The sequence below is a fragment of the Dendroctonus ponderosae genome, unplaced genomic scaffold (assembly GCF_020466585.1).
Source record: "Dendroctonus ponderosae isolate FM_Combo_2020 unplaced genomic scaffold, Dpon_F_20191213v2 Dpon_F_20191213_1, whole genome shotgun sequence".
NCBI classification, from domain to species: Eukaryota; Metazoa; Arthropoda; class Insecta; order Coleoptera; family Curculionidae; genus Dendroctonus; species Dendroctonus ponderosae.
Window position 1 is genome coordinate 11,043,546 of NW_026017110.1, and position 15,372 is coordinate 11,058,917.

General features: G+C 34.9%; 1 protein-coding gene across 2 annotated transcripts in view; it reads right to left on the reverse strand.

The window, feature by feature from the left end:
- Nucleotides 1–744: 744 nt before the first annotated feature.
- LOC109533577 overlaps nucleotides 745–15,372 on the reverse strand; it is a 56,061-nt gene continuing 41,433 nt past the window's right edge. For both annotated transcript variants that reach the window (XM_048670244.1, XM_048670243.1), the window contains exon 12: nucleotides 745–2,188. In XM_048670244.1, coding sequence (XP_048526201.1) covers nucleotides 1,937–2,188 — 252 coding nt within the window. In that variant the 3' untranslated portion in view covers nucleotides 745–1,936. The remainder of the gene's footprint in view (nucleotides 2,189–15,372) is intronic.

Genomic DNA, 15,372 nt, shown 5'->3' on the forward strand with positions numbered 1-15,372 from the left:
GGTCCGCGGCTACTTATCCAAGCTCAGACGTTGACGAAAAATATTCCACTGCTCTGACGTTTTCTTGTATATGTTTCATTAAATCTTGAATTTGGAGGCCGAACAACTCAAACTTGAACAGTATGTGAGGACTGAAACACTTTTTCGCCGTTAAAAATCACAGTATTCAAAAAATTCTGCTCTTTTATCAACAACTCCATGGCATATCCAACTACTTCTTGTTTATTTTATTGACTTAAAAATGGTTTCGGAGTAGCGACACGACATCCCAAGTGCTCACTTCGAATTATTACTTACTTACTTACTCGACGCTGCACAGTTCTCGTCAATCCATGCAGCTCCCACAGCCGACAAAAAAAGGTTTTCCTGAAGATGTGCGATGAGATTAGCGTCTTCTAATTATGTTGTTTTCTTCAGTAACCCTGCGCCAATCACGCGCATTACAGTTCCATGTTCTCTCCATTTCTTACAAATCCATCATGCTGGGGGATTTTTACTACCAAATCTATTATTAGATACGATACCTAATACGATGCTCAGAAAATAGCTTTTACAGATTGCGCGTCATCTTACCTTTGTGTCCTTTGTTGGTCCTCAGAATTTCATCAATTTTTTATATAGAAAATTTGCTTTGACGATTATACTTATAAACAACACAATTTTTAAAACTCCTTGTTGACATCATCAGAGCGTAGGTCGAATTTTAAAAGTAATTATTTTTATACAAATAATGATTTACCTGTTTCTAAAACTGATGAGTTTTTCGGGAGTCGTGGATATATTTTTTGCGCGCCTCAGCCAGTCTTTCGAACAAGCTCGAGTGGCTTACTCAAAATATTAACTCTTTAAAGCAATAGTTTTCAGAGAAAAATACCGGGAACTCACCAATTTAAAGGAATGGCTGGTCGTGAAAGCATTTTTAAGATACTTTCTTAATTTGAAAGGTTACAGGGTTGGATAAAGTCTAGAAATAGGTCCCATTAATTAACGATTGGCCATTCATTCGTTTTTGCTTGTTTTCAATTATTATAAGTCATGAAGCAAACTTTTCTGAATATTTTCCTGATGCCATCTATGTACATAATGGTTATTATTCGATGTTTAGAATCCATATTTAAATAATATAAACTAATTTCTATTCTACTCGGAAATACTGAAATGATAATTGATCAAAACACATAAACAAAATTACTATCTTGGTTCCTGTATGCGTAATTTAGAACCGTGTAGTAATTTGAGTTTTATTGAAAAACTCATTCGGCAGTGTCTTACTAAAGATAATTATGGAAAATAAGTTTGTTGTCATAATTCACATATGGATTTTCATCCTACTAATTTTAAATTCGTTGCTCGTGAAGTAAGTATAAACTGTATCTTTTTCTGACAATTAATTTTGGTTGTTTACTGCTCGTTACCCAATTCTAAGACAAACTAAAACTGTGCAGGCTCCTTTCCTTGGTTTTCGCTGGTAAAATATAAAACCTGTTCGCCAGTTTCATGATATTATGCACCCAATATTATTGACTCTTATTCAGCGCAATATGCCGGAACATTTTTCATAAGTATTTGTAAAACACGCATTTATGATATTTTAGGTATAATCATACAGTATAAAAAGCTTGATGCTGCCGAAAATATTTACGTTTTTAAGATTAAAAAATTCTGATAAATAATATTATTTATGTTTGATTTTATACTGTTATCTTAGGTTGACGGTCTTGAAATATTGTCAATCGAAGCAGAGGCTCTTTAAAGAGAACTCTGTTCAAAATGTATATTAATAAAAAGCTTTTCCTATATTTCAAAATTTAGTCCCTTGTCTGTTTTGAAAGTAATATTTAATTAGAACTACTTAATTCAACTGTACAAGGAGAGCCATTTAATGGCGATAAGCTCTTGGCAAATCCCACAACTCGAAATAGTCGGGGGGAATTTGCTATTTATATCTAGACGGACCGAGCCACTGGCATCCGAGAATCTGACAGAGCGCCAAGACTAGCACCAGAACAATTATTATACCCAACATTGAATACACTATACACAGATGCACAAGCCCGAAAACATAGAGTGTGTGGTGGCACCATTTGTTCGGTTCGAACAGAGTTGGTGTATAGTCGGGATACTTGATGCGCAAGATCCAGTAGTTTCCCAGACCAAACCAAACCATCAGAAAGACTGTTAATCCAATCTGAAACAAAATTACAATCAATTATTTCTAGGAACGCTTAAAATTTTCGTAGGAAATTAGGGGTCTAACGTTTATAACACGTTCGATTCTTGAAAGTTCTCTCAGCTTTGAATGACAATTTCTTGACTTTGAATTACTGTACGGATTACACATGAACGTTGCCAAGACCAAGGTGATTGTGCTCTCCAAGACACCACCAATACATTAAATTAATTTGAAAACTAATTTAATGTTTAATTTTCATTAATTCAAATTAATTTAACACATCCTCCAAGTTAACAGCCAGGTCGTGGAGCAAGTGCTGTCCGTAAGTAAGGACATAAACTTCCCTATAAGCCCTATACTGCGTATATCCTGGATGGAAAGGGTGACCAACGAGCAAGCACTGAGGAGAATGGGCAAAGACAAAGAACTGATCGCCACCATCAAGAAGCGAAAGCTCCAATACATCGAACAGATTATGAAAGACGAGCGGCACGAGATCCTTCGACTCGTGATCAAAAGAAAGATCGAGGGCAAACGATCTGTGAGCAAGCGGCAGAATTCATGGCTGAAGGATCTGTGCCTAAGGTTCGGACAGACATCTATACGGATTTTCAGAGGTGCGGTTTCACGCACAATTTTAGCCAGTTAGATCGCAAACCTTCGTAGGGAGACGGCGTCCTAAGAAGAAAAACCTAGTTGGATACATTTTAAAGAGGTGCAAAACAATCTAACAAGTGCAAACAATCTGGTGCTTGACAATTGGCAACAAATTCCATCTCGCCAAGAATACGTATACTTGGATGTTCCATTTTCGACATCACAGGAATTGACAAGAGTCAAAGAGATATCGAAAACAAATCTTCAGGCCAAAAACAATTCACGAAACAATGATAAAGAGCACTTTATTGAATAGAGCAGAGGCAGAAAGTAAGTCAAACGCAGAAGAATAGACTGGAAGTACTGGAGAGGGAAGAGAGGAGAAAGTATTTATGTATATCGAGAAAGGATCGAATTAGGAATAATGTAGTAAAATAGCGAATGGATGGGGATCAGTACGTAAGTGGTAAAACCTAACATGTTATGTATGGGCATGTACAACGAATGCCAACATCAACACTAAACAAATTCTAAAATTTTTTATTTATTTGTTGGCTACAAATGCGTAGACGAAGAAGAGGCAGACCCAAAATAGAATGGCAGAAGACAATCCACAAAGCCATTAATAAGAGGAATTTAACAGCGGACGACTGGGAAGACAAATTTGCAAGACGTTTTAGACCCGGCCTATTAGTTAAATATTAATAAATCAAATTAGGAAATTTTAAATATCCAAAGCACGTGAACCTTTGACGCAGTTTTTGACGCTTACTCCAGGCACACAGCATTATTTTACGAATTGTTCAGTGATTTATGTGATTCCGTTAGTGAGACATTTTGTGTGGACGGCGGTTTGTGGAGTCTGGACTGTTAGTTCTATTTCGTCGGCTCTTACAATTCAATGAAGTATTCAATCTAGAGTGATGCGTCAAACTAGGGCGTCATAGGCGATTCGCAAATCTTCACATTTTTGCAATTTGAACAATACAAGGTGATTCAAAATTGGCGTCATTCTTTTTAAGGGGTCACTTGGAGAGTAGGACAAAGTATTGAATTTTGTTTTCGATAATTTCTAGAAGATAATAACAGTTGAAAATCTAATTTCAACTTTGTTATTAAGCCTTATTTTAAAATTGTCCCATGTTTAATTGAAAGCATATTGAAATTCTTCAAAAAGAAAAAAAATTACTGTACAGGGTGGGCCACTAAGAGAGGTGGTCGGCCATGTCTCACAAACTATCAGTCGTATCGATTTCAAGTAAAAAAATATATAAGTAAAGGGGCTCAGGGAAATGAATACGGATTATTCGAATACGGATTTTTAGCAGTTTAGGACAGGCTAAGGTAGGTTGGCCTTCATTCTATTCTTGACAAACTTTCAGTTATTTCTAGAACAATAATACTCCTATTATTGTTCTAACTAGTCAAATAACGTTTTTAAATGGAATGACATGTAATTTTTTAGCTGCTTATAAAAACTATAAAAAATCAAGCAAAATAGTGAAAACCACACACCGATATATTTGTTATAACCGAAGATATAAGCAATTTGACAATACCATTGTTATTGTCAAATTGCTTATATCTTCGGTTAGAACCAATATATCGGTGTGTGGTTTTCACTATTTTGCTTATTTTTTTATACTCCTTCGAAGCAGCTAAAAAATTATATATAATTTTATTTAAAAAATTTAAGAAAATCGATAAAGTTTGACGACTTTTTATAAGGCGCCCTCTGGCGGCCAAAGTGGCAATGATATCGGCCAATATTTTATAGTAGGTGTTAATGTAAATCAAGAGCTATTCAATTGCAACTTAAGCGTTGAATTTGGTTAAGCCATTACGGAGCTATTAACAACTTTTTGAACCGTTATTTGATTTTTCCCCACCACTTTATTTGACTAGCTAGAACAATAATACTCCCATAAGAAATAACTGAAAGTTTGTTAAAAGAATAGAATGAAGGTACTTCCAACCTACCTTAGCCTATCTGAAACCGCTAAAAATACGTATTTAAACTTTGRTATTGCAATTTCGCCCTCTAGCCGCCATTTTGCAAACTTGAAAGTAATTTCCAGCCATTTGCCTGAGCCACTTTACTTACATATACCAGTCGCTCCATACTGGAATACAAGAGACCACTTCTTCCACTAAGGATTCTTTCGAGGTCCGGAAGTTTCATTTCTAACGGTTCGGTTTTCTGGTAACACAAAGGGAAGATGGTCCGAACTTTTTGTAATTTTTGTCCCAGTTATGCTTCAAATTACGAAAATTTTTAATATTAAAAAAGTTTTTAAAAATGTTTTTGTTGAAAAGCCAAAGTGGCAATGATATTTGTTCTCATCAACAAATAGTTACAGTAGATAGCGTTTGTCAATAATAACAATCATTTTTCAAACTGAGACTTACTTTGAAGCTCCTTTCAGGAACTTGCGGATATGTGATTAGTTCTGAGGAAATGTCACAGTAACCTAGCAGAAAGTGTAAGAACTCACGCCAACAATGGGCTAAAGACACTAGAAATTGGCTCTAGGAAGATAATGAACGACAATAGATGTTCGCGCTCCAGACACAGAGGAACAAGTATTGGACATAATTGCAGCAGAGCCTTCCAGCGGCACTGAAGCATTGCGCAACAACTGACACTTTCCCAGGCACCAAATAAATATCGGGGAAGGGCTAAATTCCCACCACGTATGTAAGATTAGTGCTGTGCGTATTCAACACACCATTAGTTGCACACATTCAACTAATGGCTTACTGAACACCGGTACAAATTGAGGAGAGTGGTTTTAGGAAAATAGTGGACGATAGATGTTCGGGTTCCGGGCACAGAGAAATACGTATTGGACATAACCGAATCAGGGCCTTCCAGGGGCACTCAGAGCACACTAACTGACACTTTCCCAAGCACCAAATAAATACCGAGGAACAACGTTCCTACCACATTTGTGCGATACACACAGAACAAGGAGATACAAATGGAGCAGGAGTTAATTAACCGAATACAAGAAGCTGCTCGATAAGAGTKGATAAGGTGATTACACAGGTACTAACTTGTTTGGAGTTAAAGACTCAAATTTATATTTTTTTGTCAACATATCAATTCGAGGTTATGAGGACAATAATTGACATTTTGAAAAAGTGCAGTCCGACATTAAATGAATCCTGCCGAATTTACTGTTCATCCATGTTTATTTAATTGTCACTTTTTGTATAATTCCATGGTTACTGGATTTTTTATTAATTACGAAGCAATATGTATTTACGTAATGTTAATTGAGCAGATTACTAAAACACTGCCAGACAACACCTTTAGAGGAATGAGGTCAATTTTGAATCACCATGTATGTTTAGGGAAAGAGACCTTTTCTATAAACGGTTTCTGTAGTTGCCGTAACATAGATGGTACAGTCGGTAGAAACGACAAGACGTGTTCTCAATTTCAATAAATTCAAACCACGGCTACAGTTATTGCCTATCAAACGTAAAGCCAATCACTGAAACAGAACAAACTATTTCAACGGCAAGGGGGTTAAACAAAAATCGTCCAACAACGAAAAAAAGAACAAAAATTGCCGAATTTCTATAATTTAAGCTAAGAGGAAAACGCACATCGCATAACGTATTGACAAATGAAGGGAATTTAATTAAGTACAATTGCATTACCCTAAGTTTCTCAAATTAAGCCTATTGATTAATAATAATATAATAAATGTGAATAAACCCTAAAGAATTTTCGAAAATCCTACTTTCTCACATTATCAAAAAAGTTAAGCTCAATAACATTATAAGCGTTGTCTTGAAAATCTTATAGTTATCAAGAACCTTCTAATATGGATTATTGGAAAGAAATGCTTAAGCCTTGAAACCTAACTTTTACCCAATTACAGGGTGTTCCGTAAATATGCTAAAACATTTTGACAGTGTGCCCTTCTAGTCATTTTAGAGGGGTCTTCCTGATAATTTTTTTATTTGAGGTCTCACTGTTAAGATATTTGATTTTTTGTATTGTAAAAAAGTCACTTAGTTACTTAGAAAACGAGTTTCTTTTCTTGCGGGCAAACTAGTGGCTTTAGGAAAAACAATAAGAGATTAAAAAGTTGGTAGTAATTAAAAGAAATGTGCTGAAAAAAGTTTAAGTACACACCAAAAAGTTCTGAACGAAACAAATGTAGGGGTTCCACATTTCTACCCTATATGAGTGTAAACTGAACCACAAAACACTACCTTAAAATGGCACTCAATTAGCTTATAATGTAGAATAATTACAAAATTGAAGTTTCAATGTTTAATCGTTTTAAGTAAAAACAACAAAAACTAATATTTTTCGCCATTTTGGAAATAAAATATCTCAACAATGAGACCTCAAAAACTCCCCAGAAGACCCCCCTCCAAAATGATTAAAAGAACACGCTGTTAAAATATTTTAAGATGTTTACGGAACACACTGTATAATGGCCGGGTATTCACAAAGTCTGCTTATTTAATTTATCGAAAGCAATCGGTGAGCTCCTTGGGATAAGAAATAATGGTGCAAATCTCGTATAAACATAAATATTTGAATATTAGAAACAAAGCACGGTATTTACCATKTCATTGTCAACACAAATTAACTACTTATCCCAATAAAAGAAGAATGAAACTATCCCAAGTTATAAGCGCCCTCCAAAAAGAGGCAGGAGCATGCATTTTGTAATTGCATTAAAACAACTAAAAATTAAAAAAAAAATTATTGTGTAAAAACACACATATAACATTCATTTCATTAAAATTCTCAATTCAGTTTAAAAAAAAGTTCAATTAGATGATGAAACGAAATATGTCTTAATAAAAAAAAATATTTAGAAATTGTGTACCTAGTAAGAATTCATAATTAAATACTGTTTAAAATTGTACTATAAAAAGGTAAGGCTTTTTTGAGTAAATACAGGGTGGTTTCGAACTCATATGGCAAAATTTACAGACAAATATTGTGGTTCAGGCAAATCTGCTTTATCCGAAAGTTAATACTTTTCGACGTGCAGGGTGACAAAGTGTAAAGAAAAAAGCCTAACATGAGAGGGGTCGTGCTGGATTGACAGAGAGATTTAGAGAGACAGGGAGAGAAACTGAACACTTGTCTGTTCCTCGGAAGAATCAGTCAGCTGGTTATCAGGCTATTGAGACACAATCGTTGACTCACTAGATAGGTCAGGAAAAACAGAGGACGCTAAATCGATGCTAATCATGCTAATGCATTGCAAACCGCTGTGGGATAAAGTAGAATAATTACCTACAGGGTGGTGCAGCCAAGACGGGATAGCAGATTACGGCAAACTGCAGTGTAATTTTTGAATGATATTTTCATGCGATATTAACTTAATTAGTGTCCATCCATTCAGGTTTTTTCCGTTATACAGGATATTCTCCAAATCCTGCGCTTAATAAAACTCATGTTTTTTTGTTATAGAACACACAGAAAGTAAGGAAATTTATGATATAAGGAGATATGCAACTTTAAGTCGAAAACAGACTAATATTTGGCACAACACTGTACTAAATCTGAAAAAAACCTTTTCTCAATACTATTCAACTGGGGATATCGGAAGGTGGCGTGTCACTAATTGGTTATTTCAAATAATGTACTAATATACACCGAGTTCGAATTTTTAATAAAAATTACTAACTTTTTTTTAATGAAATACCCCATATATTACTACGCTACGTTGAGTGTATTTCAACAACCTTTCCGAAAATGCGACATTGTCAGTTCTTTAAATCACCAGTTTGAGTAACTCTGATGCAAAGTCAAAAATTTGCAGTAATTCGGGCCACTGAACTGTATTGCAAAAGTTCAATTTCCAATTTTCCGCAATTGCAGCAACCCTAACGTTTGTTTAAAATTTACATTACATTTACCCAAATATATTGATGCGCAACTGTCTAGTATTAAGCTGAATAAAAAATAAATTCAATACCAAATCCACAGCATCTCAAATAAAGTTGTCTACTTCTATTGCGACGTATTTGATCATATTACCAGACAAGCGGCTGCAATGTTTGCTCAATTAATGATATTCAAGCAAAGGTTCAAACAGCGATTAACTTTGCAGAAGTGCTAATGCATAACACTATTCTCAAATATCGTAAAATTTTACAGATAATTTTTAAATCAGATTCTGAAACGCGATTCCCTTTCGACAAGTACTTAAAACTACGTAAAGTTACATACGTCGATGTGACGATTAACAATGGTCTAGTCAAATTTTGTATTCCAATTCCCTTAATTTCAGGTAAAGTCTATACACTTTATCGTTTATAGCCTGTTCCAATTAAAGAACAAATAATGTATTTGAAACGTATCCATTTATTATGATCAATGGCTGAATCTTTCAATCTATAAGAAAGATTGTTGCCACTAAACCGAAGAAATATTGCTATGTTCAGAAATTTTTTTAACTCCAGTGAATCCTATGTATTGCACACAATCAATTTAAGAAATAATTTTCCAATGATCCCAATTAGTTACGAAAAATTCTCAATCGCTCAATTAGGTGATTATTCAATATGGGTCATTCCACCAAAACCAGAACATCTTTATTTTCAATGTCTAAATTAAAACGCATAAGAAATAATTCATCAAGCATGCATTGCTTGATTTTTCTAGCTCAATGTTAACTCTCAAGAACCTGATACATTCAGATTAAGACTGACACTTACCCAGACTGTGTTCCATGAAAAACTAAGAGAAGTAATTGAACTTTTGCAAATAAAAGAAATACATTTTGAAAACATTCGAAAATACTTGGAAGATGTACGAAAACTAATCACATATCCTCTTAAAAAGTTCAGTATAACTAATGGATGTATTTCCTTACACAAATTTGAAAACCTTCGAGAAAAAATCCTTATTTTCTCCGTCTTAAGGAGGGAGGAATTATATGGTCACTTATGCCAGCTATTCTATCAAAATAAGACCTACTATCGGTTCAGCTATGATCAGCATGATTTAAGCATAAAAGAAACCACAGCAGAAACAAGTACTTAGTCAATAATATATTAATCCATCCGAATTTATCCAAACCGAATTCCCAAGAAAATCAACCATCTTGCAATTAATAATATATTAGGTGTCATACGTTAAGTCAATAGATGCTTTTAATTGATGCAGTCCCGATTGTAATACAGTGGTTGTTTTAAAAGAACAATATTTCACCCAAGAAATGGTTGATATGATTCTAAAATATATTTTGAGGGTATATTTTGCCCAATATCCAAATAGTGAAGGAAAACCGAGCTTTGAAGCATTCAAAAGTTTGGTGAATACATTTGAAGAAACCGGAAATATTGTATTTAAGAATTAAACAATAATTAGTGAAACAGTAAACAATTAAAGACATTGAACTCGCGCTATTACTAGCAGTCCATAAAGCAATTAGGTTCAAACAGACCTGATAAACTTAAATGAAATGTCAAAAGTTCAAGGTACTAATTTCAACTCTTCCTGCAAATACGATTTAATTAAACGGCCTGACGTTGTCCCTTGTCTTATTACTGGCTAATTTCGCAAATAGAACGTTACTTCCTGTAAACTGGTTTGCTTGAACCACAAGCTCAAAAACATATCTGTCCTCCAAGCAGCATAGAACACAATTCTCGAAGAAACACTGGAATTAAAAACGAAATTGCTTCTGCTACGATTAGAAAAGCCACTCTGGCAAAATACGTAATTTCAGCGAAAAGGAAAATAAATGTCCTGAAATAAAATTGATGCCATTACGTGCCGCGAGGCATGCTTCCGAAAGGATCAGCCGGAGCTACGAAGCCTATCAATTTGGACGTCCAAAATAACCTTTTCTTTTTTTAACCTACTCCTTACGTTAATGGGGTTCGCATTTTAAATAGTTGCTCGAAATGTATAAACCACCTCTGTAGATAGAAGATTTGATGAAATGGCTTTAGACACTCTACTTGCAAATGTAATCCGTAACTGGTCAGATTGGGTTTTCTTAACTCCATGCATTCCAATCTTTGCCACGGATTGTAAATGGTCGGAAGCCCAATACCGCCAGGATAGCATTCGGTCAGTTGTGCATCAGTACTCTATCGGTGTCAACAACGCGCTAAGTTATACTTGGCGTATGTGTGTAATTTTACGATTTTTATACGAGTTGTCGATAAACTTTGCTAGATATACGATTTTGTTAAAATTGTATTCCTTTGTATTTCTTAAAATTGTTGGACGCGCTACTCGCCCTTTTATAATTATTTTATTCTACAGGGTGATTCAAAATTGGCGTCATTCCTTTTAAAGGGTGATCGAGGCTCTTTTGGGGAATTCGAGAAAAATATTTTCGAGAAAATTTCTAGAAGATATTGTGACGGAAATGGCCTGGGGTACTCACGTTTGGAATGGGGGGATCATAATTCATCGTATTTCAGTAAATGGGAGCCCCATTTGCGCCCCATTTACTGTCAAATATGACACTGAAAAGCGGGAAGTTTCGCACCTGGACGGGAGATTTCGAGAACCGTCTGGGTTTCCTGACTAGGAAACTATATAAGTGACGACGAGAACCAGACGGGGGAGTGAAGTGACAGCAGCGACTGAGTGCAGAAGAGGTTACGCCCCGCGAGTCGGAAGACCGAGTTTTCCGTTTGTTATTGTTATTGTTTGTGAAGTTGACGTATATTTTGAAGCAAGTGTGTTCCTGTTCCGTATTTAAAGTTATACCGAGTGGAATAAAAGTTGGAAGCTGAAGAAAGAGTTTGATACTCGGCCATCCACGGTACAATATTAACAGTTGAAGATCGAATTTCAACTTTGTTATTAAGCATTATTTTGAAATAGTTCCATGTTCAAAGGCATTCAAAAAGAAAAATTACGAACTTTGCTTCAAATTACGAAAATTTTTGATATCAAAAAAGTTCTCTTCTACAATTTTTTGACGAAAAGTGAAAGCGGCAATGATGCTTTTGTCATTAACAGATAGTTACAGGTGAATCGCACTGTAATCATCTGTCTTATGGATAATAAGCTCTTTCATTCATAAAATCGAAATATCTCTTGGAGACAGATTGTCTGGTTTGTACGGAAACGCCCCTTAAAGTGGAATCAGCTATTTTGAACCGATCTAAACTCAACAGATAACACACTAGCGTTCTGGCAGACTTTACTAGTTATACGATTTTGTTAAAATTTTATTTCTTTGTATTTCTTAAAATTTTTGGACACGCTACTCGCCTTTTTGTAATTATTTCATTCTACAGGGTGATTCAAAATTGGCGTCATTCCTTTTAAGGGGTGGTAGAGGCTCCCTTGGGGAGCACGAGAAAAATATGGAAATTTTTTTTTTCCAAAATTTCTAGAAGATATTAACAGTTGAAGATCGAATTTCAACTTTGTTATTAAGCATTATTTTGAAATTGTTCCATGTTTAATTGGTAGCATATTGGAATACTTAAGCATTCAAAAAGATAAATTACGATCTTTGCTTCAAATTACGAAAACTTTTTATATCAAAAAGGGTCTCTTCTACAATTTTTTGATGAAAAGTGAATGCGGCAATAATGTTTTTTTGTCATTAACAGATAGTTACAGGTGGATAGCCCTTGTCAATAACAACAAAAGCGAGGAGAGTGGTTCCAGGAAGATAGTGGACGACAATTGATGTTCGGGTTCCAGACACAGGGGAACAAGTATTTGACATAATCGAGTGAGGGCCTTCCAGGGGGTACTCAGAGCACAATAACTGACACTTTCCCAAGCACCGAATAAATACCGAGGAACGACYACATTCCTACCACGTTTGTACGATACACACAGCACAAGGAGATACAAATGGAGCAGGAATTAATTAACTGAATACGAGAAGCTGCTTGATAAGAGTCGATATTAAGAAGATTACACAGGCACTAGCTTGTTTGGGGTTAACCATTCAAATGTATGGTGTTGTATGGTTTATTTTTAAACACCAATATTCGAGGTTATGAGAACAGGTTGACATTTCGAAAGTACGTTCCGCAGTCAACAAATCTTATTGAATTTACCGTTTATTTTTGTCTATCTTATTGTCAGTCTGTATAATTCCATGGTTACCGGAGTTTTAAATAATTACGAAACAACAGGTATGAAAAACATTGCTGCCGTATTTCTGATATAGTTTTTTGCAAATTTCTCAATTTTTAATAACAATTAACTTTTTTTACTATTTTTTCTGTACTAAATATTTCTTATTTTCCTGTTGTTAGAAATATGTACCCAAATAATAATAATAAATAAGGTTACCCAATAGTGAACAATTTTTGTTAAGCAGAATCGCCGTTTTCGCCGTTGGAGATTGACAAACTCCACCTCACCAGCTATGTGGCAAAACATTTACCTCTCTAGTCACGGGTTAACTGCTGCCAATTTTCATTTTTGTTTTGGCCTAGAAGTATATACTTCCATCTCGACAATACTAAGACTGTCAATGAACTGACCACAAATATTTGAGATTTTTGCTCGTTTAGTTTATTTCTTACATGAGCTTAGGATATTGAACGTTACATAGGATTATATCATGCTCCGTATTGGCCTGGATAATATTGTGTTGAGTTGCGCTATTGAGTTGTTGCCGCTCTTTGAGTTAACAAGTTATAATTCATCTATTAATGAGTTAAAATTCATTTGATAAAGTTTTACGAGAGACGAGGCTGGAATTTTCACATCTGGAAAAGGGTTGTTAAAATTTTTTCTGAGTAACGTTTTACTACTTTTTTCAAACAACTAAAAAAAGTAATTTAGATCCCAGCAACAGAACTGAGTCCAAAGAAAATCGGCGAGTTTTCTTGTAAAATCAATATCATAATTTTTTTTGCATAAAAGATTCAGTTTGCCAGTATTTTACAGTAAACCGTAAGAAAAAACGCGCTTTGTCTGTTTAGGGACAGTGTTGTTTTAAAATATTGACCTAAAAGCGAAGAAACCCCAGTATACAAGAGTTTTCCAAATAAATGATTATAAACTTTCGCTTTTTCAGTTCGGGAAAATATCCTAAAAAAAGACGTAGAAATAATTATTATTACGGTTTTGTCCATAATTTGAAGCTGCAAAAAGTTTTCCAAACATTTGCAGTTTCGAAACAATACAAAAACATTTGCGTCTAATAATATTATATAATTTAAACTGAATTGTGTTGCACATTTGTCCTTGTGGTGTGGACAGTTTGCTTCAATTTTGTCTTATCTGAATACAAACGACACTGCCCAAAACAGATGGAATCATTGAATTGGACTGCTACCTACATCGCTGAAATTCCCAAGAGTTACCATATCACGATGAATGACAGAACTATCAGCTATCAGAAAGCAGTCGTCTCGGGCACGCAGCCCGCCCATACGTTTCCCAGACATCAACGAATTGCCCAGTTCTATTCCCTCCATGGAACTCTACTTTAAGTTAGACAATATGAAGCTGGAACGACTCCAAGATCTTCAAAGCCAAATTTTGTCTTCAAAACCTACCAATATAGTGCCAATCGATATTTCTAAAAACCCTTCAACCTGGACTGTTCTAATGTATGTTTTTGCAGTAGTAGCCATTGTGTATTACAGCTACAAGAAGTTTTGCCAAAATATCTGTAGGAAGAAACAAGGAGCAGATCCCTCGAGCTGCAACCAATCCAACTTTACTCAACGGTACAGTTGAATTTAAGGGACGAAGGAGTTAAGTCACGGGCTTGTACCACCTCTGCTGACCAGTCCCCAATTTTTTAGACAAAACCATTCGATTGTTTCGTTCGACAAACCATCGACAAAAACATTGCAAGAGTATCATTCCTTATATGTACTTCAAACTAATATACTTCTGTACCAATTTAAATTGTAGTTTTTAAAAAACGGTCTTACCCTATTTAAATAGTTAACTCATGCTGATAGTTGTGTTTGGACTGATGAAATAAACCTACTAAAACGTTGGCAGAACTTCCGTTAATTATTGAATTATTGAGAACGGCTCAATATATCAATCATTCAACAACATTTATACATACAACAACAAACGCAAATAAAAAGGAAACGGTTAGAGATGGGTATAAGATTTGCTATAACAAAATTACTACAAACTTGTAGCAGGATGTAAAAATGACATGAAAAAGTGTAACATAGTATCTTATTCATGAAACACACTGTATAATGACAGTCAGCAAGATAGATGGCACAGTAAAAAATCAAAGGTGACGAGTTATTTACGTGTGGGTCAATACAAAAAGCCTTTTTAAAAAAGGTCTTTATTAGAAGCAGGATACAAATGAACTATTCTCGCTTGGTTTCGAGTTGTAATTGTAACCTCGGTACATGTTCTGATCTTTGATTAGTGTTCGATTAATGTATGCTTACAATTCAAGTTGCAAGAATGTAACTCCTCCGCGCTTAGCTAAAAACATACCCACAGGGTGTGGTTTTATAGATATATTTAAATTATACAATTATGATGGGCTCGGAAGTATGTGTTCTTGAGCGTTTTTCTTTAACAGTTTTGAATATAGCGTAAACACAAGCAATAATAATGATTATAAATATAATTAATGTCCATAAATTGACGCGGGTCACTTCTAGGGGCGTTGTCAATTCTTGAAGAT